The sequence below is a fragment of the Bufo bufo genome, chromosome 6 (genome assembly GCF_905171765.1).
Source record: "Bufo bufo chromosome 6, aBufBuf1.1, whole genome shotgun sequence".
Taxonomy (NCBI): domain Eukaryota; kingdom Metazoa; phylum Chordata; class Amphibia; order Anura; family Bufonidae; genus Bufo; species Bufo bufo.
In genome coordinates this window covers 233,223,365-233,249,461 of record NC_053394.1, presented here as the reverse complement: position 1 = coordinate 233,249,461, position 26,097 = coordinate 233,223,365, and the positions used below count along the sequence as shown (strand labels likewise).

Here is a 26,097-nt window from a genome sequence, read left to right as displayed (position 1 = left end):
CCACTAATACACACCACAAAAGGCTTTAGAACATATAACTGCACTGCTAAACTACAAATATATTTTTCTTTTTCCACTTATACACGACAAAAAGTGCTGTCATTTTAGCACTTCACCACACAACGGCTAATAAGCCCTTTTTTCCACTAATACAAGCCAAAAAATACTTTAGAACATATAACTGCACCGAACAAGGGCAATAAATAAAACGTAGAAATATTGCGATTCGTTACCACAAAGCATGAGGAAATTAAATTCTGTGCGAATGTAATTTTTCCTGAAATTTGGATCAAATTCCACTTCATCAACTTCGATTCGCTCATGTCTAGTTATCAGCACCTGACGTGGTGCAGTGGGTGGTCCTCGACAAGTTCCTGAGATAGCTACCCCCAGCCCTTAGGAAGTGGGTGAGCCATGGGGACCCCAAAACAGCAGACCAGCTTGTTTACCTGGTGTAATGATACTCAGCGGCTGAAGATCTTCTAAATAACCCTCAGCACTCAACCCCACGGATTGGTAAGACTGTTCCGGGGTTTAAGGGAGCTGGGAGAAATGTGAAGACTTTAAGTGAAGAAGATAATGAGACTGTTGGCTCAGGAAAGCCTAAGGTGTATAATTATGGACTAAACAAAGGGCCCATAAGATGTTTTCGGTGTAATGAGTTTGGACACTTTGCAGTGAACTGTCCTATGACTACTGAACCTATGCAATGTGACGTTGCCTTTGTAATAAAGCGCATATTTATGTTTGCGCCGTTGGTGTGTATTGCCACAGGTTCAGACAGCTCGGAAAACTTTTGTGTGAATTGAAACTAAATGATCAAAGTGTGACTGCACTGCTAGACTCAGGGAGTGTAGTAACTCTGGTTAAAGCAGGCCTTATGGGTTCCCCTGAAAGTCAATCAGACACGTTCACTGTGACTTGTATGCATGGAGACACATATGAATACCAGACAACCCTTGCTTATATTACAACTCCCTATGGGTCAATGCTTCATAAAGTTGGATTAATCCCAGCACTACTGCATGAGGTTATTCTTGTGAGAAATGTTCCCCATTTTTGGAAATTATGGGAGTCCAAGTTGGAAACAAAAAGAGGTGCACCCCGGATATTGACAGCACCTGATATAGGCCCAGAACCATTAGAGGATTCCCCACTAAGGGATGTAGTTTAGGTATCAGCAGATAGCTCCACCCCTTTTCCATTCTCTGTTATGGCAGGAGAGCTAGATGAGTCCACGTCAGAGACTGAGACTGAAGGGGTAACACTTCAGGGTATGCCTGACCTAGACGTTAGGAAAGACGACTTTCAAAGTGACCAAATGAAGGACCTTACCCTTACGCAAGCCAGAGAGAATATTAAAGTGGTAAATGGAATCCGGTGGAGTCTGGTACTAGGTTTGCTTTTCCCTATATGGCTCTAGAGAATGAATTGTTGTATCAGATAGACAGGAAGGGAGAGGAGGTGGTACAGCAGTTAGTGGTTCAAAAGCCCTACAGGAGAACCGTTCTGGATCTGGCACATGTACACATTATGGGTGGCCATATGGGGATCCAGAAAACTTCTTAAAGAATTTTAGGAAGATTTTTCTGGCCTGGAATGCATGGAGACATTATACATATTGCGGATCCTGCCCTCAGTGTCAGATTACAGCCTCTATGCCCCATTTCCACAGCCCTTTGGTGCCCTTGCTGATTATTTGAGCTCATTGGGATGGATTTGATTGGTCCCCTAATAAAGTCAGCTCGTTGTCACCAGCATATTTTAGTCATAATGGATTATGCTACCCGTTCCCCCGAGGTCATACCTTTGTGCAATACCTCATCAAAGACCATCGCAAAAGAATTGGTCCATGTGTTTAGTCGTGTTTGTATTCCAAAATAAATACTCACCAAGGGATGTTCTTTATGTCTAATGTTATGAAGGAACTTTGCAGGCTTTTTAAAGTTACCCAACTACGTACATCAGTCTATCACCCCCAAACTGACGGATTGGTTGAAAGATTTAATAAGACTCTGAAATAAATGCTGAAAAAGGTGTTAGATAAAGATGGCAAAAACTGGGACTTTTTGCTCCCATATCTGCTGTTTGCTATAAGGGAGATACCGCAGTCATTTACAGGGTTTTCATCTTTTGAGCTTGTATACGGTAGACATCCATGTTGTTTATTAGATGTGGCTAAAGAAACGTGGGAAGGACAGGTCACACCGTACAAAAGTGTAATAGAGCATGTGTCCCAGATGCAGGACAGGATTACAGCAGTTACGCCAATTGTTAAAGAACATATGGAACGGGCTCAAGGAGTACAGAAAATGATTTATGATAGGGGAGCCAAGAACCGAACATTTGTGCCAGGGGATCGAGTACTAGTTCTCGTCCCCACAGTGGAGAGTAAATTATTATCTAAATGGAAAGGTCCGTTTGAAATTATTGAAAGAGTAGGTGAGGTGAACTATAAAGTATACCAACCAGGTAAAAGGAAGCCAGAACAGATTTACCATATAAATCTGTTGAAACCTTGGACATATAAATCTGTTGAAACGTTGCTGTTTGGTGAATAAATTACTTGTTTTACGTAAGGAAGTGTCTTGGATTTTCTTGTATTTATATATATATATATATATATATATATATATATATATATATATTTGTGTAAGGCGCTTATAATAGTACAGTGAGGAACCCTAGGAAATAGGGTAATGAATGTAGTCGGTTGTGGTGTGCCGAAACCAAGGATGAAGTAGGCCTGAGAAAGAAGAGGGCCTACCCAAGGAAAAGATATGGAAAGGGATGAGTGTGAATAAGTGGAGTGGTGGGAGGGTCAAGCAGTTCAGACCTCGGACGGTACAGGAGCCAGGTAAGGGGAGTGCCTTAAATAGGCTGGAGGTGGATCTCAGCCCCTCCCACAAATCCAGGCAAATTGCCTTAATACTTGTGTAAGGCGCTTACAATAGTACAGTGAGGAACCCTAGGAAATAGGGTAATGAACGTAGTCGGTTGTGGTGTGCCGAAACCGAGGATGAAGTAGGCCTGAGAAAGAAGAGGGCAAAAATTAAGAGAACAAGTTTATTGCAGACAATCAATACACGTATTTCTCAACCAGACATGTTTTTGAAAGCGACCCTAGCCTCCTGAACTGGATTGGGTATGTATCGCGAGTAAGCGGATGATTTCCAGCACCCTAATGTTTTGATGACATAAGTTGGGATGTTGGCACTGAAGGCTGTGGATGCAGCTCTTATACGAAAGGAGTGCCCTGAGTAGTTGGCCGCGTTGAGGCCTAGTTGTGTGAGGGAAGACTTGATATAAGTCTTGAAGGTGGTGGTGGTGAGTACAGAACTTCGCAGCTGTAGAAATGGCTGTGAGGGTAGAAGATTATGACGCTGCCTGTAGGCATCAAGAACCCTGACTGGACACCATCTGTTGTGCGTGGGGTAGTACGGAATGTTGATGGGAATGTGCTGACTGTTCTTGGAGTGAGGTAAGGTCAGGATGTAACGATCCATGTGTTTTGGCAAGTGGGAGACAAGGAGAAAAGGCGTAGTTTGGGTCGTGGAAGATGTAGTGAATTCTCCCGGCCTTAGGAATCCGTAGAAAGCCAAGTATAGCTGTTTTGAAGATGGAGTTTGTAACTGTGTAAAAAGGCCTTGCGTCTAGTAGGTCGGATAACGCCTTGAAGACATGATTGTCTATGGGTAGCCTCTGGGCTGTGCGTGCGGGTTCCGCTTTCTGAATACCTCTGAGTATGGTTTTGATTTGGTGAAAGGCCATGAAACTGATGTTATTAGGGTGTAAGATTAGCATGTGGTGTTGAATGCCAGTGAGATAGAGTATGATGGCGTTGTATGACATTTGAGTTTAAGGTGGCAGAAAGAAGCAAACCCCAGAAGAGAAGACATGACAAAAGGGTGCGTGATGTTATGTTCCAGGAGGAATCTGACAACCTAGAAAATAAAAGTGAGAGAAAACGATAACGTGAGAGAGACTCTAATGGCGCAAGCCACGCGTGCGAGTCACCACAAGATAATTGTATTGCAAGCCACAGATGACCGAGCCATGCGAGCAGGTCTGAAGGCAGAAAAGACATGGAACCTACTGGTTGTGGGACCACGCAGCCGGCCTCGACTGGCGGGGTTATGTGTGTAGAATTTAAATGGGGAAGCGATACGTGAGAGACTCTAATGGCGGAGCCATGCGTGAGAGACTCTGATGGCGGAGCCATATGTGTAAAATTGACACGGAGAAGCCATGCGTGAGAGACTCTAATGGCGGAGCCATGCATGAGAGACTCCAATGGCGGAGCCATATGTGTAAAATTAACACGGAGAAGCCATGCGTGAGAGACTCTAATGGCGGAGCCACGCGTGAGAGCCTCTAATGGCGGAGCCATATGTATAAAATTAACACGGAGAAGCCATGCGTGAGAGACTCTAATGGCGGAGCCATGCGTGAGAGACTCTAATGGCGGAGCCATATGTGTAAAATTAATACGGAGAAGCCATGCATGAGAGACTCTAATGGCGTAGCCATGCGTGAGAGACTCTAATGGCGGAGCCATGTGTGTGACATTAACGCGGAGAAGCCATGCGTGAGAGGCTCTAATGGTGGAGTCATATGTGTAAACCTAAAACGGAGAAGCCATGCGTGAGAGGCTCTAATGGCGGAGTCATATGTGTAAAACTAGAACGGAGAAGCCATGCGTGAGAGGCTCTAATGGCAGGGCCATGCGTGAGAGACTCTGATGGCAGAGCTATATGTGTAAAATTTAACACGGAGAAGCCATGCGTGAGAGACTCTAATGGCGGAGCCATGCGTGAGAGACTCTAATGGCGGAGCCATATGTGTGAAATTAATACGGAGAAGCCATGCGTGAGAGACTCTAATGGCGGAGCCATGCGTGAGAGACTCTAATGGCGGTGCCATGTGTGTAAAATTGACGCAGAGAACCATGCGTGAGAGGCTCTAATGGCGGAGTCATATGTGTAAAACTAGAACGGAGAAGCCATGCGTGAGAGGCTCTAATGGCAGGGCTGTGCGTGAGAGATTCTACTGGCGAAGTCATGTGTGTGACACTAAACGGAGAAGACATGCGTGAGACTAATGGTGGAGTCATATGTGTAAAACTAAAACGGCAAAGTAATGCGTGAGAGACTCTAATGGCGGAGTCATATGTGAGAGACTCTAATGGCGGAGTTATTGTGTAAAACTAAAACGGCGAAGTGATGCGTGAGAGACTCTAATGGCGGAGTTATGTGTGTGGAAGTAAAACGGCAAAATAACACATGAGAGACTCTAATGGTGGAGTTATATGTGTAAATTAAAACGGCGAAGTAATGCGTGAGAGTCTGTAATGCGGAGTAATGTGTGTAAAACTAAACGGCGAAGTAATGCGTGAGGGACTCTAATGGCGGAGTTATATGTGAAACACTAAAACGGAGAAGCCATGTGTGAGAGACTCTAATGGCGGAGTTGTGTGTGAAACACTAAAATGGAGAAAGCCATGCGTGAGAGACTCTAATGACGGAGCCATGCGTGAGACTCAAATAGCGGAGTCGTATGTATACAACTGAAACGGAGAAACCATGCGTGAGCGACTAATGGTGGAGTCGTATGTGCATACTAACCGGAGAAGCCACGCGTGGGAGACCAATGGCGAAGTTCTGTGTGTAAAACTAAAACGGAGAAGCCATGCGTGGGCGACTAATGGCAGATTTTTACATTTTTAATTTTTAATTTTAATTTTTTATTTTTTTATCACTTATGCGGCACCAATAGGACTCACATAGCCATGACCATCTCCGACGATGAACTTGAGACACTAACCCGCCTACAACAGTATAGTACCTCTAATGGACAACACGAAGAACGGTCACCGGGACCCCGAAGCCAAGGGACTGAACTGGATGACCTCACGGTGATTATAAGTAGTTAAACGTGAGCCAGACCTGATGGAAAAAAGCATGGACAGTAGTGATCCGAACCACGTGCACAACCGAAACATTAATCAACCGCGAGCCGTGAAATTGAACTGATGGAGAAAAGAGCCAGAGGCATTGCAGCTCGCTGAGAGAAGACCCTTGTCGTGACAACGAATAACCAACTTGTGAACATAGTAGGAACACACTCTTATAGGCCTAGAAATGAAAAGAAATGCAGCTTTAGTGGAAGCAGGGTAAAACGCATGATGTAAGAACAAGTGGGTGAATGCAGCACTGGATGTGAGTGGTGCCTCACTCTTATAGGCCTAGAAATGAAAAGAAATGCAAATCGTAAGAGCAGGTGTACGTACCTGGTGGTAAGAAAATTCACAGAACAGTAGAGAAAAATATGTCTATGCTAGACCGCCTAAAAGGGGGTTAAAAGAAAGTGGTAAGATGAGTGTGGACTGGGGTGCGAACGGACACATGACCTTGATGGGATCATGAACGTGAGTGTGAAAACAAATACATGCTTGCGCGTGTGACTGGTTGGATCGAGACGTGAGAAATGAGGCTTAGCATGTGGGATGAAATGACGTCATGAACGTGTGACCGCATGGACTACGTAGGCGCCATACCATGTGTTTTTTTTTTCCCCATCAGTGCTAAACAAGGAAGATCTATGTGTAATGGAGGATGGCTATGAGTACATGAAGTGACATTTATGGTGGTTTCCACCCGATAGTATACCCATGGGGTGGTACTAAAATGCTTGCTGCCTGTGACTCAGAATTATGTGTGGCTGTAAATATGAGTGACCCGAGTGTGCTGGGGATGAATCATGGCTCTAATGCACATGGTTACATACAGGATTTGCAACCACCGCCGGTCCCATGCACCACCACACCATCGCCCGAAACACGCGGACTCCCCTTTTGTTGTTTTTTTTTTTTTTTAGCACTGTGGTGCCCGCATGAAAGGCGGTGGCGGAGTGGCATGCCGAGCTGCCAGGTGAACCAAATCTGGAGCCAGGACCTGACCCACCACCGGGGTGCAAGTCAGCTAGGTGGCGGTGCCATTGGAGCTGCTTGACCCGGCAGGAGAAAAAGCCTCACAACCCGAAATGGCCCCTGGCGGCATCGTGACCGAAATGCCACCACGATCGTGCTGCCCGTGTGGGTGTGGGGTGGGTGGGCTGACTGCCGGCTTCCGGTGCTCCGCTGATCCGCCGCGTGGCAGGACCGAACCGCCGGCGGCTCTCCGTGCTAGGCCGCTACGGCGGACGATAGTCTGGGTATCGCGCGTGCGTGGACGGAAACGCCACGCATGCGCAGCACCGCCGGGCCGTGCGTGCGCAGACCAGCCAGGGGGATGCGGCCGGCCGCCATCGGCGGCGTGACTGGGGCGGGGGTAACAGCAACGGAGGCAGAGTGGCCTTGCCGCGGCGCGGGTACCGTGCGGACAAGTGCCTGTGGAAAAAGCAAAGGCAGTGTTTGTGTGTGTTACCGTGTTTTAAGTATTTGTGCGGACATGTCATGTATGCAAGTTGAGGGCTTCCTGAGCATGTTGCTGATTAATGGAAGCCCCGGCACGTGTGAAAGAACCTTGCCGGTTTCGGTGAACCGCATGAGGCATGGTAGCAGAAACAAACCCCCGTGGTAGTTTGTGGTTGATATGCATGGAGCGGAGCTCCCGTGTGATTGCATTCTTGCACATGTTCTGACAGGCATGACCGACAAAAATTGGCAAATTGGTACGAGTGAGAACCTGATATGAGCCCCACAATGGTGAAATGAAATGAGTGGTACAGGGGAACAAACGGAGTGGCCCCGTGCTGTACCATGTGGATGACTCACAGTTAAACGGGCAAACGTGACCCACAATGAACCGGGTGGAGCAGGACGAATGGAACCGGTATGCTCCAAATCCAGAACACCGATGGCGACGAATTTCCGGAAATCAGCACTCGTAAGTAACTCTCCAGTGACTCCTCAAGTGACTCTCTCTCTTCAAGCAGTTCAGACCTCGGACGGTACAGGAGCCAGGTAAGGGGAGTGCCTTAAATAGGCTGGAGGTGGATCTCAGCCCCTCCCACAAATCCAGGCAAATTGCCTTAATATATATATATATATATATATATATATATATATATATATATAGGAAGTCGAAATTCGAAATGCAGAATATTTCCCATGATGCATACATATTTTTCATGGGAACTACATCCTAAGGCAAAAAGAACTTGTACGTCCAGATAAGTCAATCTTGAAGAAGCAGGAAACTAATGTAGTAACTTTGAAAGCGATATGGAGAGTCTAAATAATATAATAAAATATAGAAGTATTTTAAAGAAAGGTTACCACCATGGCTAATGACTGGTGTACTTACTATGACACTTCTGTTATAATTTCTCTTTTTCATCTTTAAGGCCTCATGCACACGGTCGTTTTGCAGCCGCTCCGTGCATTGGGGACCGCAATTGCGGTCCCCAATGCACAGGGAACATCCGTGCAGCGAGTCGGACCCATTTAACTTGAATGGGTCCGTGGTCTGTCCGCAAAAAAAAATATGACATGTCTTATTTTTTTGCGGTGCGGAACAACGGAAAGAAACACCACAGAAGCACTCCATAGTGCTTCCAGTGTTCCATTCCGGGACTCCGTTCTGCATCTCCGGAATCAAGTGAATGGGTCCGTATTCGTGATGCACAACAGCCGTGTGCATGAGGCCTAATAGTGCTATCAGTGTGCGCCTACTATTTAAAGTACCAGTACCAGAGTACCCAATAACCAATACTAGGAACTAATGGGGTCATTTATTAATACATTTTAAATGCCAGCCTTAATAACCCTGTGCTGGCGCTTGATGCAGCCCTCTTTCATAACTTGCTCTACATGACTTGCTTAAATCTCTTCCAAAAAAAATTACTCCTCTTAGCATTTTTGAGGAGTATTTTTAGCCAAAGAGAAAAATGAAATAAGATGCTGGGAATTTGTTTTTATTCTAGCCATAAACTTTATTTTTAATTTTCTGTTGATGTAGCCGTATGAGGGCTTGTATTTTTTATAGACCCCATTTTGAGGTACATATCTAACTTTAACTTATGAACTTATATTACCTTTTTTGTGGTGGTAATGGGAAAAAAAATAGTTCCATCATTGTTTTTTGCACTTTAAATTTACCACGTTTACTGTGTGGTGTAATAACATGTTAGTGTTTTTCCATGGGTCAGTTTGATTATGGTGATACCAAATATGTATAGTTTATGTGTTTTTTTTCTACTTTTGCACAATAATTGTGTTGTTATGTTGCCACATTCCAAGAGCCAGAACTAATTCATTTTGTGCTGTTATAGCCATATGAGGAATTATTATGATTTATTTTTTTTTGTGAGGCGAGATGTAGTTTTCATTGGTACCATTTTTTGGGATACATGGGACTTAGTGATTAACATTTATTATTTTTTGGGGGGTGGTAAATAGGAAAAAACTATTTCCGGTTAAGCCAAGAATGCATAAATATATACAGATACAGTGCCTTGTAAAAGTATTCACCCCCTTGACTTTTTTCACTTTTTGGGCCTCACAACATGGAATTAACATGGATTGTTTGAGGATTTGCATCATATAATTTACAGAAGATGCCCACAACTTTGAAGATGTTTTTCTATTTTTTTTTGTGAAGCAAGCAACAAATAGGACAAAATAACAAAAAAAGTCAATGTGCATAACTATTCACGCCCCTAAAGTCAATACTTTGTAAGCCACCTTTTGCGGCAAGTCACTTTGGATAAGTCTCTATGAGCTTGTGAACAGTAATCTTTAAGTCTGACCACAGATTTTCTATTGGATTGAGATCTGGGCTTTGATTAGGCCATTCCAACACATTTACATGTTTACCCTTAAACCGCCTAAGGCTGGGTTCACACGAGCGTGTCCGGATTAGGTCCGGATGCGTCCCGGTGTGTTGCGGCAAAACCGCGCGAGTAGGAATGCAATTGCAGTCAGTTTTGACTGCAATTGCGTTCCGATGTTCAGTTTTTATCGCGCGGGTGCAATGTTTTTTGCACGCGCGTGATAAAAAACCGACACTGGTACCCAGACCCGAACTTCTTCACAGAAGTTCAGGTTTGGGTTAGTTGTAGTGTAGATTGTATTACTTTCCCTTATAACATGGTTATAAGGGAAAATAATAGCATTCTGAATACAGAATGCATAGTACAATAGGGCTGGAGGGGTTTAAAAAAATAAACTCATTAACTCACCTTCTCCTCTTGATCTCGAAGTTCCCGGTCTCTTCTTTACTTGAGTTGTGGGCTAAAGGACCTTTGAGTTGAGTTTACTGATGAGTTATGGGCTAGCCGCTAAAGGACCTTTGGTGACGTCAGATCTCATGCTCCAATCACATGGTCCATCACCGTGGTGATGTACCATGTGATTGGAGCATGAGATCTGACGTCACCAAAGGTCCTTTAGCCCACAACTCATCAGTAAACTCAACTCAAAGGTCCTTTAGCCCACAACTCAAGTAAAGAAGAGACCGGGAACTTCGAGATCAAGAGGAGAAGGTGAGTTAATGAGTTTATTTTTTTAAACCCCTCCAGCCCTATTGTACTATGCATTCTGTATTCAGAATGCTATTATTTTCCCTTATAACCATGTTATAAGGGAAAGTAATACAGTTTATAGACTGTCACCTAGCAACCATGCGTGAAAATCGCACCGCATCCGCACTTGCTTGCGGATGCTTGCGATTTTCACGCAACCCCATTCACTTCTATGGGGCCTGCGTTGCGTGAAAAACGCAGAATATAGAGCATGCTGCGATTTTCACGCAATGCATAAGTTATGCGTGAAAATCATCGCTCATCTGAACAGCCCCATAGAAATGAATGGGTCCAGATTCAGTGCGGGTGCAATGCGTTCACCTACCGCATTGCACCCGCGCGGAAATCTCGCCCGTGTGAACGCAGCCTAAGTGTTGCTTTAGCAGTGTGTTTGGGGTCATTGTCCTGCTGGAAGGTGAACCTCCGTCCTAGCCTCAAATCACGCACAGAGTGGTACAGGATTTACTCAAGAATATCCCTGTATTTAGCACCATCCATCTTTCCCTCAACTCTGACCAGATGCTGCCACCACCATGTTTCACTGTGGGGATGGTGTTTTTTGAGTGGTGTGATGTGTTGGGTTTGCACCAGACATAGTGTTTTCTTTGATGGACAAAAAGTAAAATTTTTGTCACACAAGAGCACCTTCCTCTATACATTTTGGGAGTCTCCCACATGCCTTTTCGCAAACTCACGTTGTTGTTTTTTGATGAAAGTAATGGCTTTCTTCTGGCCACTCTGCCATAAAACCCAACTCTATGGAGCGTACGGCTTATTGTCATCCTATGTACAAATACTCCAGTCTCTGCTGTGGAACTCTGCAGCTCCTCCAGGGTTACCTTAGGTCTCTGTGCTGCCTCTCTGATTAATGCCCTCCTTGACCGGTCCGTTAGTTTTGGTGGGCGGCCGTCTCTTGGCAGGTTTGCTGTTGTGCCATGTTCTTTCCATTTGGTTATGATAGATTTTATGGTGCTCCTGGGGATCATCAAAGATTTGGCTATTTTTTTTATAACCTTACCCTGACTTGTACTTCTCAACAACATTGTCCCTTACTTTTTTGGAGAGTTCCTTGGTCTTCATGGCAGTGTTTGGTTAGTGATGACTCTTGCTTAGGTGTTGCAGCCTCTGGGGCCTTTCAAAAAAGGTGTGTATATGTAATGACAGATCATATGACACTTATATTGCACACAAGTGGATATCATTTCACTAATTATGTGACTTTTGAAGGTAATTGGTTGCACCAGAGCTTTTTATTGGCTTCCTATCAAAAGGGGGCGAATACATACGCACATGGCAAATAGTTTTATTTATATATTTTTCTCATTTCACTTCACCAACTTAGACTATTGTGTTCTGATCCATCACATACAATTATGATTAACAAAACATTGAACTTAAAGAGGACCTTTCACTAGATTAAAAAATCTAAACTAACTATACAGACATGGAGAGCGGCGCCCAGGGATCCCCCTGCACTTACTATTATCCCTGGGCACCGCTCCGTTCGCCCGGTATAGGCTCCAGTATCTTCACATGTTAGGCTCCACCCAGTGGAACCTGCCGGCGTCTCTTTCTCCCATGCTGTAGCGCTGGCCAATCGCAGCGCTCAGCTCATAGCCTGAGAGAAAAAAAAACCTCTCAGGCTATGAGCTGAGCGCTGCGATTGGCCAGCGCTACAACATGAGAGAAGGAGACGCCGGCAGGCCTAACATGTGAAGATACCGGAGCCTATACCGGGCGAACGGAGCGGCGCCCAGGCATAATAGTAAGTGCAGGGGGATCCCTGGGTGCCGCTCTCCATGTCTGTATAGTTAGTTTAGATTTTTTAATCTAGTGAAAGGTCCTCTTTTTGGCTGTAATGTAACAAAATACGAAAAAGTCAAGGCGGTGAATATTTTTGCAAGGCATGTGATATATAAGAGAGGTTAGTTTATCTGTAATAAAACAAATTTAATAACCATCTAATATATAAATCTGAGTGTATGAGTGTGTGTCCGCTAAAGGAATCGGCTCCGTCGCATTTACAATCACGAAATTTGGCACACAGGTACATAAGGTGTCCGGGAAGGTTTTAGACTGGGTCTCAGCTCTCCAGCATGTACCGTTCCTAAGATTATTCCCAAAAAAGGCGTTAGGCTATAGAAGCCTGGTCTCATGACCCTTATCAGCCAATAGAAGCTCACAGGTCCTTAGTCTCCACATACACACAGTTTTACACCAGGTTTCCATAACAACCCAGCCATTTTTCTTCACTGCTGTAGGTCAGCTTTAAAAAGGCAGCGCACGGTGGATGACACTGTTAAGGGGGCAGGTAAGGTGGCCATTCAGGCTACTCTCAAAAGACAGACTTAAAAACCCCATCCCCATATCCTGCTACGCCACACCCTCAACGTGGTTAGGCCACTACCCCTCCAACTCCACAGCAATCGGAGATTGAAAAAATAAAGGTAAAAATCAACTTTTGTCAGCTACAGGGGTTGGAGGGAGGGTGACTTTCTCCCTGCGGGCTCACGCTCAGACAGCACAGTGCTGCTGTCTGAAAGTGAGCTGTTCAAAAGGACATCCCTGTGTCCGTCTAGGTCCTGCGCCGGACGGAGAATAGGGAGTCCGGACTGTCCGGCCTAAAACTGGACCTCTGGACACTCTTGGGGCAGGCTACTGTGGAGGTCACAGTTAAGGGGACGGTCCGTAATGGAGGTCAGTGTTAAGGGACGGGGTGCTGTGGAGGTCACTGTAAAGGGGGTGGGGTGTTGTGGAGGTCACTGTTAAGGGGCGGGTTATTGTGGAAATCACTGTTAATGATACGGGGCACTGTGGAGATCACTGATAAAGGGGCGGCCACTGTGGAGGTCACTGTTAAAGGGGCAGGGTACTGTAGATGTCACTGTTATAGTGGATACTGTCGATATCTTTTAACGACACACACAAACATTAAATTAAATAGATGAAATATACCCATGTGATACCGGGTCCTTCTTCTAGTTGTAAAAATAAAAGTCTGTTTTTATTTTCAGGTCTGCAAGACAACCCTTGGTTATGTGATTGCAGTCTATATGAAATGGTTCATTTCCTCAACTTCCCATCTCCATCGGTAGCATTCATAGAACCTCGCCTGAAGTGCTATTCACCACGCAGCCTTGCAGGAGTACAGTTCAATCAAGTTGAGTTGAGGAAATGTCAGAGTCCAGTAATTCATACTTCTGTGGCAAAGCTTAAGACAATGATTGGCAGCACAGTCTTACTACGATGTGGCACCATAGGGATCCCAATCCCAGAACTGAACTGGAGAAGAGCAGATGGTAACAAAATTAATGGATCAGGTAAAAACATTACCCCTCACCAAACATATTCACTGAGAACATTTTAAAATACTTTGAAATCTATTCTCCGACTGAGAAAGGGCATTTGAAGCACTCTTACGATTGACAGGTCCTAAAAGGAGTTGCAGGATGACTTTATCCCTTGACAACCATACAATTTTTGGTCTCAAGGACAAGAAAAATGTTTTGGTTTTTGTCTTGGCATTCCAGATTGTATAACTTTTTCATTTTTGTGAAGTAGCTGATGCCTCATCTATTTTTACTATTTTGGGGATGCATATACTTTATTACTGTAAAAGTCAGTTTCATTCACTTGAATGGGGTTGAGCTTGCAGTACATTTTCCCGTCCACAGTGCCATTCTAGTTCTAGGACTTCAAGGCTTCACTTATCTAGTAATCCATATTTTAGTCCCAGAAAACCCCTTTAAATTTGGGTGTAACAGCCCAAAAAAACTCACAATTTCTTCATGTTTATTTTTCTCCTGTTCTTCACTGACTTAAGGAGACCCTGTCAGGTCTCCAGGAATTCCAGTAAACAATTGTAATCACCACGTAATACCAATGCTAACTCATCTTTTTTTAGAGCTCTGCTTTTCACGATTTGTATCTTACTCCTTTTGAAACTTTTGACAACTGCTTGTTACTACTTGTCTTGTCAAAATGGTGCATTAACACTGATTGGATTGTGTCACCATGTGAAAGGACACATCCATAGTTGTACATTTATTCCAACATTCTTTGGAATAACAAAGGAACAACACAATGTAGATTCTATGAAAAGATAATCCCAAATTTTTATATTATGGAGAATCCAAGTATTTACAGGTCAGGAGGTCTGATGGGTCCTCTTTAAATTAAGCTTATATGTTTAAGGTATAGGTTGATGCCCACATGATACCAAAACTACTAAATGAAGTAAATGAGCACTGTCTCTGCGATGATGGCAGCCACAGTGATTACGCGTGACTGGCATTGGTGATCACCATTACACGGGATCTCTCTGGATATTACAGCCCCATTTCTGGTGCTAATCTTGTGGGTGCACTAACAGCAACACTGAGATGATCATGACCAAAATGTATGTAATGGTGCGGCCCATTGGAGTGAAAGTGATTATCAGAATTATTTGAACAATGGTATAGTAGACAATTCCTAACTATGCAATTCACAAATTATATGTCAATTTAACAAACTCATTGATTGTTATTACACAAGTAGACATTAAAAGTGTTAGTTCTTGTAAAAAATATATAAAGTAAGAGATCAACCTGCAATGTCCCTATTTCTCTTACAACATTGATTATAAAATCTTAAGATTGATATACTGTATAAAGCTTGGTGTTTTGTTCTGTTTTACAGTTCACCAAGAAGTTTCAAGTGATGGTATGAGCTGGTCCATGTTAAACTTGCCTACTGTTAACTACAAAGATTCTGGCGAGTATATCTGTAAAGCTAGAAACAACATGGGGATGGCAGAAGCCTTCATTTCTGTTCTAGTTACTGACTCCAACACAACTGATGAGCCAAATGACAGTGGTAAGTTGTCTTATATTGTGGTGCAAAAGAAAACTTGTTCATGAATGCCAAGTAAGGTGCGGAACCCAACCCCACTTGAATTTATGATGATTGATTCCAATTACTACTGGCTCTCTTGTTAGCATCTCATTGTCCGTATTGCGCATGCGAGACTTGACTTTGGCAGTTCGCATGATGATGTGAACGTTATGGTGTATCTACAGGCCATCTTGATTGCCATCGTCCACATGCAATATGCCTTAGGCCTCTTTCACACGGGCGTCATGTTTTTGGCCTAGATAAGATGCGGGTGCGTTGCGGGAAAATTCACGATTTTTCCGCACGAGTGCAAAACATTGTAATGCGTTTTGCACGCGCATGAGAAAAATCTCCATGTTTGGTACCCAAACCCAAACTTCTTCACAGAAGTTCGGGTTTGGGATCGGGGTTGTGTAGATTGTATTATTTTCCCTTACAACATGGTTATAGGGGAAAATAATTTCATTCTTAATACAGAATGCATAGTACAATAGGGGTTAAAAAAAATAAAAAATAATTTAACTCACCTTAATCCACTTGTTTGCACAGCCCAGCTTCTCTTCTGTCTTCTTTCTTCAGGACCTGGGTAAAGGACCAGTGGTGACATCACTGCGCTCATCACATGGTCCATCACATGATCCATCACCATGGTGATGGATTGTGTGACGGACCATGTGATGAGCGCAGTGACGTCACCACAGGTCCTTTTCCTGTGCACAGCAAAGATGAAGACAGAAAAGAAGCCGGGCTGTGTGAACAAGTGGATTAAGGTGAGTTAAATAATATATATATTTTTTTTAACCCCTCCAGCCCTATTGTACTATGCATTCTGTATTAAGAATGCTATTATTTTCCCTTATAACCATGTTATAAGGGAAAATAATAATGATCAGGTCCCCATCCCGATCGTCTCCTAGCAACCGTGCGTGAAAATCGCACCGCATCCGCACTTGCTTGCGGATGCTTGAGATTTTCACGCAGCCCCATTCACTTCTATGGGGCCTGTGTTGCGTGAAAAACGCACGAAATAGAGCATGCTGCGATTTTCACGCAACGCACAAGTGATGCGTGAAAATCACCGCTCATGGGCACAGCCCCATAAAAATGAACGGGTCCGGATTCAGTGCTGGTGCAATGCGCTCACCTCACGCATTGCACCCGCGTGGAAAACTCGCCCGTGTGAAAGGGGCCTTAGTCTTTCAGTTGCAGTACCATACTTGGGACAAATGGCCTTAATGCCAAATGTGTTTCGGAGTCGCCTAGGCTCCTTCCGCAGTGCCTATGTTCAGTGTGGGTAGTTCATAATTATGTTGCAAATAAATTCTGGACCGGTTTACATTCACACACCTATTATATATAATATTCAAAATAAAATTAATTCCACTAAATAATTTTCTAATTTGCAATACATATATAAAACAATATATGGCAAAAGTATGTCATAGCAAACAATATAGTACGATAAAACATGTCACAGCAAATAGATAAATATTGGATGATGGATATTTCATTACACATCTCTCCAATATCAGTCATCCAATATTTATCTTCATCTTCTGACTTTGGTGGCTGGGATTGCAGGAGTGCCTGCTTGTGCAGCAGCTGTTGGCAGGCCACTGCTCTGTAGCTCCGTTGCTTTCAATCGGAGAACTCCACTGGCATGCAACGAAGCCTGTAAGCTTCTCAATAGATCTGCAGAGAAAGTGAGGCAGTGCTGTTAATGAACACTTCTATCAGCAGCATAAGGAGTGTGCTTGTTCAGGCAGGTGGCACTTTGACTTCTTCATAGCTCTGCTTGACTGTACTGCCAATCATAATTGAGGTTGCAGCGCACAGCACATCCAAGTTCACACACCCGATTCTGTTGCATATTCAAGTGCCCATAAACTCAAGAAAAAGTGTTGAATCCAGCCTGTTTGAAGGTTGCATCTTACTTCATTCCTTGAGTAAGGCTGCAAGGAGCGGTGGAAACATGTCGGCTCTGGAGTGCTTCAGGAGTGTACCTGTATTTGGATTTTTAGATGTGGAAGTAAACTGAAGATTTGATTACACACTGGATTCAACACCTTTTTCTTCATCCAAGAAGTGCTCCAGGGCAGGTGAGAAGGGGAGATGGGACAACCCCTTTAAATCAAACATACTATTGCTCAATATTTCTGGACCAGTTTAAGAATTAAAGAGTTATTTAAGACTTAAAAAGACCTCAGTGAGTGGTAGACACACGCTGGGGTTCTTGTTACTCGCAACTTCATTGCTCCCTGGCCATCTCTGTAGCTCCACAATGCTCTGGCATCAACATCCTGTTGACGGGCGCCACATGATCACTGAAACCAATCACTGGATGCAGCAGTGACTTGTCACCCCTGTGGCACCTGACCCAGTGAGAGGATGACAGATCACTGCTGCAGCCAGTTATTGGTTGCAGCGGTCACGTGGTGCTCATCAACAAGATGTTGATGCCAGAGCATTGCAAAGCTGCAGAAACAGCCGCAGTGAAATGGAGACAGAACCCAGCTACAGAGAGCAGGTAAGTATAAACCCCACTGCGAATTGCCCCTTTAATGCTTTGTCATTTGTATTTATATTTCTCTGTTTAATTATCTTCTCTATTTCAGGAAAATATCAGTCTACAGAGGGTAACATGGGGATGACAAAATTTAAAATCAATGGTAATAGAGTGCCTGACAGCGAGCTTCAGAATATAAATCCTAACTCTGTTCTGAAACCAGACATCAAGGATCCAGGCAACATCATGCTCAGTTCGCCAACAAAACAGCCAGAGACAGAGAGGATGGTTAGAGGATTGAAAGTTATAGGTGATACAGACCACAGTGTCTCTCTTGCTTGGAAAGCTCCTCTTGCCAAAAATGTTACAATATTCAGTGTTCTATATGCAATATTTGGCGAGCGAGAAATGCGAAGAATCAATGTGGAGCCTGGCAAGACGAAAATTACCATAGATGGTCTAATACCCCAAACGAAATACATCGCATGTGTTTGTGTGAAAGGGCTTGTACCTAAGAAAGAACAGTGCATCATCTTCTCCACCGATGAAGCTGTTACTGCAGGAGGGACACAGAAACTGATAAATGTAGTGGTGATCAGTGTGGCCTGTGTCATTGCTGTCCCTCTAACCTTGGTGGTCTGCTGTGGAGCTTTGAAAAGAAGATGCAAAAAGGGGCTAGGTCGGAAATCTAAAGATATACAAGACTCCTATGTGACATTTGAAAGTCTTGCAACAAGCTCCAAAGCTACTGAAGGAGAATATTTGACTCGACATAATCTGGATGAATCAAATAGGCTGCTGTCCGCACGGTCCAGTGTAGATTCTGAAGCAATCCCAAAACCAGAAGGCCAGCCCAATGAGTTTTTTTGCTGATAAAGAATAACTAGCAATAACTGTCACATATAAGAAACATGCTCACATACAGAAGAGTATATCTGCCATGTGCCGGAAATATGTATGTATTACTAGTGCAAGACATGACTTAATGAACTAATGAAAGTGGCGGCGAAGGAAGAGACAAAACACAATGCACAATGTTTGGTATTAGCAGCTAAGGTATACAATGCAAATTTTAGGTACATGGGTGAACAAAGTAAAGTAGAGAATTCCTCATGATGCAATGGAAAAATATTGAATATGACGCATTGACCCTTTCTATTATGCGTTGCTCTCTAATAAAAGCAGCCCTATCACTGTTTACAATGTAGAACTCACAGCAGCTTTCTAGTACTGAAAGGTGTCAGCAGTGTGGGCTTGACTGGTTTGCAGACTTCTGAGGTACAGTATGCCGATTCTAACTTTCTCCAATGGAGTATGGTCCAAACTTTTTCCTTAATAATCCACTAATCTCCTTGAAAGGTATACCAAGTTCGTCACTGCTAGCCCTGTACAATTAATGATCGTGCTTTTAGGAAAATTGGACGGTTTCATTTTCTTTGTGTTTATATCTTGATTTGTTGTGCTGTGTACACAATCTTATAATCTTTGGTGTCTTACAAATATCAATAAATTTTTATATCAATATTACGTTATAGATGTTGCTTCCTGAGAATGTATTTTCATGTATTGTTTACTTTTTAATAATAAAGCGCAACATACATTAGAAGTATATAAAATGCCGGAGGGGCAATAATTATATAAACTGCAAGATGGAGCAATAATTATATAAAGTGCAGGAAAGGGCGATAAGTATATAAACTGCAAGATGGAGCAATAATTATATAAAGTGCAGGAAAGGGCGATAAGTATATAAACTGCAAGATGGGGCAATAAGTATATAAACTGCATGATGAAGTGATAAGTATATAAACTGCAGGATGAAGTGATAAGTATATAAACTGCAGGATGGGGCAATAACTATATAAACTGCAGGATGGGGCGATAAATATGAAACGTACAGAATGGGGCTACACATAAATAAAATGCAAGAAGGGGCAATAAGTACATAAAATGCAGGGAGGGGCAATAAGTATATAAAATTCAGGATGGAGAAAATAAGTATACAAACTGCAGGATGAGGGCAATAAGTATATAAACTGCAGGATAGGTTGATAAGTATATACAGGGAGTGCAGAATTATTAGGCAAGTTGTATTTTTGAGCATTAATTTTATTATTGAACAACAACCATGTTCTCAATGAACCCAAAAAACTCATTAATATCAAAGCTGAATATTTTTGGAAGTAGTTTTTAGTTTGTTTTTAGTTTTAGATATTTTAGGGGGATATCTGTGTGTGCAGATGACTATTACTGTGCTTAATTATTAGGCAACTTAACAAAAAACAAATATATACCCATTTCAATTATTTATTTTTACCAGTGAAACCAATATAACATCTCAACATTCACAAATATACATTTCTGACATTCAAAAACAAAACAAAAACAAATCAGTGACCAATATAGCCACCTTTCTTTGCAAGGACACTCAAAAGCCTGCCATCCATGGATTCTGTCAGTGTTTTGATCTGTTCACCATCAACATTGCGTGCAGCAGCAACCACAGCCTCCCAGACACTGTTCAGAGAGGTGTACTGTTTTCCCTCCTTGTAAATCTCACATTTGATGATGGACCACAGGTTCTCAATGGGGTTCAGATCAGGTGAACAAGGAGGCCATGTCATTAGATTTTCTTCTTTTATACCCTTTCTTGCCAGCCACGCTGTGGAGTACTTGGACGCGTGTGATGGAGCATTGTCCTGCATGAAAATCATGTTTTTCTTGAAGGATGCAGACTTCTTCCTGTACCACTGCTTGAAGAAGGTGTCTTCCAGAAACTGGCAGTAGGACTGGGAGTTGAGCTTGACTCCATCCTCAACCCGAAAAGGCCCCACAAGCTCATTTTTGATGATACCAGCCCAAACCAGTACTCCACCTCCACCTTGCTGGCGTCTGAGTCGGACTGGAGCTCTCTGCCCTTTAACAATCCAGCCACGGGCCCATCCATCTGCCCCATCAAGACTCACTCTCATTTCATCAGTCCATAAAACCTTAGAAAAATCAGTCTTGAGATATTTCTTGGCCCAGTCTTGACGTTTCAGCTTGTGTGTCTTGGTGGTCGTCTTTCAGCCTTTCTTACCTTGGCCATGTCTCTGAGTATTGCACACCTTGTGCTTTTGGGCACTCCAGTGATGTTGCAGCTCTGAAATATGGCCAAACTGGTGACAAGTGGCATCTTGGCAGCTGCACGCTTGACTTTTCTCAGTTCATGGGCAGTTATTTTGCGCCTTGGTTTTTCCACACGCTTCTTGCGACCCTGTTGACTATTTTGAATGAAACGCTTGATTGTTCGATGATCACGCTTCAGAAGCTTTGCAATTTTAAGAGTGCTGCATCCCTCTGCAAGATATCTCACTATTTTTGACTTTTCTGAGCCTGTCAAGTCCTTCTTTTGACCCATTTTGGAAAGGAAGTTGCCTAATAATTATGCACACCTAATATAGGGTGTTGATGTCATTAGACCACACCCCTTCTCATTACAGAGATGCACATCACCTAATATGCTTAATTGGTAGTAGGCTTTCGAGCCTATACAGCTTGGAGTAAGACAACATGCATAAAGAGGATGATGTGGTCAAAATACTCATTTGCCTAATAATTCTGTGCACAGTGTATACTGCAGGAATGGGTAATAAGTATATAGACTGCAGAGTGGGGCAAGAAGTTTATAGACTGCAGGATGAGGCAATAAGTACATAAAATGCAGGATGGGGATCATATTGGATTTTAAATTGATCCATAAGACTTTTAACATCGATGCAATAAACCAATTTGTCTTCCTGGGCGAAGTAAGGAACGAACTCCTTTTCACGATGTCTGAACCATGAAGATGAGACTCAATAAATTCCTGCTTTTCAGCCTTGATCTGAGTATCTCAGTGGCATCTTTGGGAAGATTCAAGTCTCTTACCAAATCATTCATCTCCTCCTGGGAAAACAATTTTGGTCTTGTATCATCTTCAAAGTCAGATTCTTCAGGAAATATTAACCCATTCTACCATTATAAGCACAGACTCAGGGCTGAGGCTTACACATACATCATGCTGCTGAGTATCCCAGTAGTCAGACATGTCACTCAGAGCAGCACTTGTATTCACCCCCTTTGCAGGGGGGTTGGGGCAGAGATTGTTTACCTGCAAATAACAACAAAGGGCTAAGAAGAGAACTAGGGAAATGAGGAAATATTATTTTTTTCCCCAAAAAGTTGCTTAGCTTATGTATATATTGCTGACCATCTTACAGTGCTATCTTTTTTTTACATAACTTGGACAACCCCTTTAAGTTTTTTTTGGAATTGTATATCTTAAATACACTTATGTGCATTAATTAATATTAATTTGGACTTTAAATTTGGTTAAAAACCCATAATATAAAAAAATACCAAAAATAAAAAAAAATTGAAGACAATTTAGCATTTTGTGGCAAATCATGATGTCTAGGAGTTTTTTCTATATTTTATTTGTTTTCAGCACACAAAAATACATGGAAATTACATGAAAATAATCAAACAGCTTTTTAGTCGCAGACCTGTGTAATGATATAAACTGCAAGGTGGGGCAATAAGTATATAAACTGCAGGATGGAGTGATAAGTATATAAACTGCAGGATGGGGCGATAAATATAAAACGTGCAGAATGGGGCTACGCGTAAATAATATGCAAGATGGGGCAATAAGTACATAAAATGCAGGAAGGGGCAATAAGTATATAAAATTCAGGATGAGGTGATAAGTATATAAACTGTAGAATAGGGCAAGAAGTTTATAAACTGCAGGATGAGACAATAAGTACATAAAATGCAGAATGGGGCGATAAATATAATGGGCCAGATTTATCATTACTCTGACGGCTCACTCCACTTTCACATATGGCTAAAGTCAGTTTTAACTAAGTCAGATTTATGATCGGCCTTTTAAGACTGTGATAAATGTGGTTTGGCGATAGCAGTTTATCCGTCTGTACGCGGCTTTACAAAAGTCGTACGTCTTTATGAAAAAGTCGCATGTTCTTTTAAAAAGTCGCATAAGATAAGCATGGTCCGCACTGGAGTGATTTAGCGCAATTTTTTTTTACTTTTTTGCGACTTTTTAAATTGTCGCAATAGTAAATCTGTCTAGAGATTAATTTACATAAGAAAACACGCCCACTTTCAGAAAACTGGCGAGCATAGCGCAGAGCCAATAAAAGTCGCAAATTTTTGCGCGGTTTAAACGATTGCGCAAAAATTTCCATTCTCCATTATTCTGACTTGAGCTAATGATAAATCTGGCCCATAAAGTGCAGGAAAGCACAATAAGTATATAAACTGCAGGATGGGGAAATAATTCATTTTTCCAAAGATGTGATTTTCATATGACTTTGCTTACGCCCCAAGTCTCAGTGATGTAAAAGATATATATGCCAAATTTCAAGATGATTGGATAATATTTAAGGGTTGCACGCATTGATCACTTTTCTGATTCTACTCTCACTCCTGTACCTAGGAGGTAGGTCTAAAAACGACTTCAGTTTCAGGATCTCTGCATCAAGCAAGGTGGATGGCAAAGGTAATATATGCTCTTAAAATTGTCTCCTTCACTAAACAGTTGAATATTCCTCAATGAGAATTGAAAGGAATGAAACTGGTTGCACATTTTGTCAGACTCATATATGCTCGCTTTTTGCACGAGGCAATTGTAAGTCGATGGGCTCCAAAGAATGACTTTAATATGCTACAGCTTCTGAACACTTACCCAGATGCAGACGTCCAAAAAGTGCTCTCACAGTTGCTAAGAGACACCTTTGGTATATGTCAGAAACAAACGAAGGATTGGCTTTTTTGGACGAATGTATTACTCAGGCTGTTAAGGAAAATATGACTAAAATTTTTTAAACCAAACCTGCAAAGAAAAAGGAAATGAAACGATTAGAGGGTAAAAACCTAGTTTTTGAAGGAAAAGACCTGAGCCATTTTGTTAGTAATAAAACAAAGACGTTCTTTGAATTGTTTGGGATCCACGACATGACAGAATACTGCAGTGATTCTCTAAGAAGCCATGTGAATGCTCATAAGGTGGTCAATGATACCGCAGAAAGAGGAATTGGTCTGATAAAAAGTTTTATGAATCAGTCAGGGATGAACAACAAAAACAATTCTTGTTGAGGGTAGTCGAGCATCACAGAAAAGTCGTCATAAAGCTAACAAAAGAAGGGATTGCATTGTTCAAAGTTGATTAATATAACACATGTTTTGCTAATACTACCTATTAATCTTAGTGTCTAGTTTTAATATTATTTTAAGTTTGTGATTTTCCCAATAAAAGTAATAACATTGAAAAATCATATTTTTTGCCTACTTTTACAAAACCGATCAGTGTGCAACCTCTAAATATTATCCAATCTTCTTTTACATCAATGAGACTCGGGGCGTAAGCAAAGTCTGCAAAAATTTTACATTTATTTTTTACATTACAAAATTAAACAATATGCAATAATTATATAAACTACAGGATGGGGCAATAACTATATAAACAGCAGGATGGGGCAATAAATATAAAATGTGCAGAATGGGACTACACGTAAATAAAATGCAAGAAGGGGCAATAAGTATATGAACTGCAGGATGGGGAAAAAAAGTAAACAAACTGCAGGATGAGGGCAATGAGTATATAAACTGCAGTTTGGGGTGATAAGTATATATACTGCAGGAATGGGGAATAAGTATATAAACTGCACAATGGGGCAATAAGTATATATTCTACAGGATGGGATGATAAGTATATAAAATACAGAAAGAGGCGATATACACTGTATATAAACTGCAGGAAGGGGCAATAAGTATATAAACTGCAGGATGGGTAAATAGGTATATAAACTGCAATAAGTATAAACTGGAAGAAGGGGCAATAAGTATATAAACTACAGGATGGGCAGTAAGTGTATAAACTGCAGGATGAGGTGATAAATATATAAAATGCAGCAATGGGGCAATAACTATATAAACTGCAGGAAGAGACAATAACCATATAAACTGCAGAAAAGGGCAATAAGTATATAAACTTCAAGATAGGGCAATAAACTTCAGGATGGGGCAATAAGTATATAAATAGAGATGTCGCGAATATAAAATTTTCCATTCGCGAACGGCGAACGCGAATTTCCGCAAATGTTCGCAAACGGGCAAACTGGGCGAACCGCCATAGACTTCAATAGGCAGGCGAATTTTAAAACTCACAGGGACTCTTTCTGGCCACAATAGTGATGGAAAAATTGTTTCAAGGGGACTAATACCTGGACTGTGGCATGCCGGAAGGGGATCTATGGCAAAACTCCCATGGAAAATTACGTAGTTGACGCAGAGTCGGGTTTTAATCCATAAAGGGCATAAATCACATAACATTCCTAAATTGTTTGGAATAACGTGCTTTAAAACATCAGGTATGATGTTGTATTGATCAGGTAGTGTAAGGGTTACGCCCGCTTCACAGTGACAGACAAAACTATGACAGACCAAACTCCCCGTTTAACGCACCGCAAACAACCGCAAACAGTCCATTTGCACAACCGCAAACTCCCCATTTGCACAAGGTTGAATAACAAGCTAGCCATGTCCCGTTCCTTGTCCTCACTGACGTCATTGAAGGTCTCTTCCTCCACCCAGCCACGTACAACACCAAGGGTCCCCGAAAGGTGACAACAAGCCCCCTGGGACGCCTGCTGTGGTTGGTCTTCCACCTCCTCAAAGCCACCTTCCTCCTCTGACTCCTCTTCTTCAGACTCCTCTCTCTGCGTTGCCGCAGGTCCAGCAATCAACGACGACAAGGCTGCTTCGGGTGGTGATGGTGACCACAACTCTTCCTCTTCATGCTCATCTACGGCCTGATCCAGCACTCTTTGCAGGGCACGCTCCAGAAAAAACGCATATGGGATGAGGTCGATGATGTTGCCTTGGATTTGACTGACCAGGTTTGTCACCTCCGCAAAAGGACGCATGAGCCTAGAGCCATTGTGCAAGAGGGTACAGTAACGCGGCAAAAAAATACCCAGCTCCGCAGAGGCTGTCCTCTTTTTATTTTATAAAAAAAATCTGTTCTTACCAGTTTAATCTCTGTTTTGTCCCCTATCAGGGGCAGGTGTATGGAATCGATTTTAGAAACCGGGAGATGGAAAAAGATGCTTGGTTGGTCCTCTTACTTCCAATTTGGGGCACTGCGC

The 26,097-nt window shown here is 42.5% G+C and overlaps 2 protein-coding genes across 3 annotated transcripts in view; one reads left to right on the top strand and one right to left on the bottom strand.

The window, feature by feature from the left end:
* The window catches only part of LRIT1 (leucine rich repeat, Ig-like and transmembrane domains 1), a 78,630-nt gene extending 59,226 nt beyond the window's left edge, over positions 1–19,404 (top strand). For both annotated transcript variants that reach the window (XM_040437589.1, XM_040437588.1), the window contains exons 3-5: positions 13,539–13,844; positions 15,205–15,381; positions 18,015–19,404. In XM_040437589.1, the coding sequence (XP_040293523.1) occupies positions 13,539–13,844; positions 15,205–15,381; positions 18,015–18,778 (1,247 nt within the window). In that variant the 3' untranslated portion in view covers positions 18,779–19,404. The remainder of the gene's footprint in view (positions 1–13,538; positions 13,845–15,204; positions 15,382–18,014) is intronic.
* LOC121005069 (meteorin-like protein) overlaps positions 13,766–26,097 on the bottom strand; it is a 47,007-nt gene continuing 34,675 nt past the window's right edge. The window contains exon 5 of the mRNA XM_040437593.1: positions 13,766–13,806. Coding sequence (XP_040293527.1) covers positions 13,766–13,806 — 41 coding nt within the window. The remainder of the gene's footprint in view (positions 13,807–26,097) is intronic.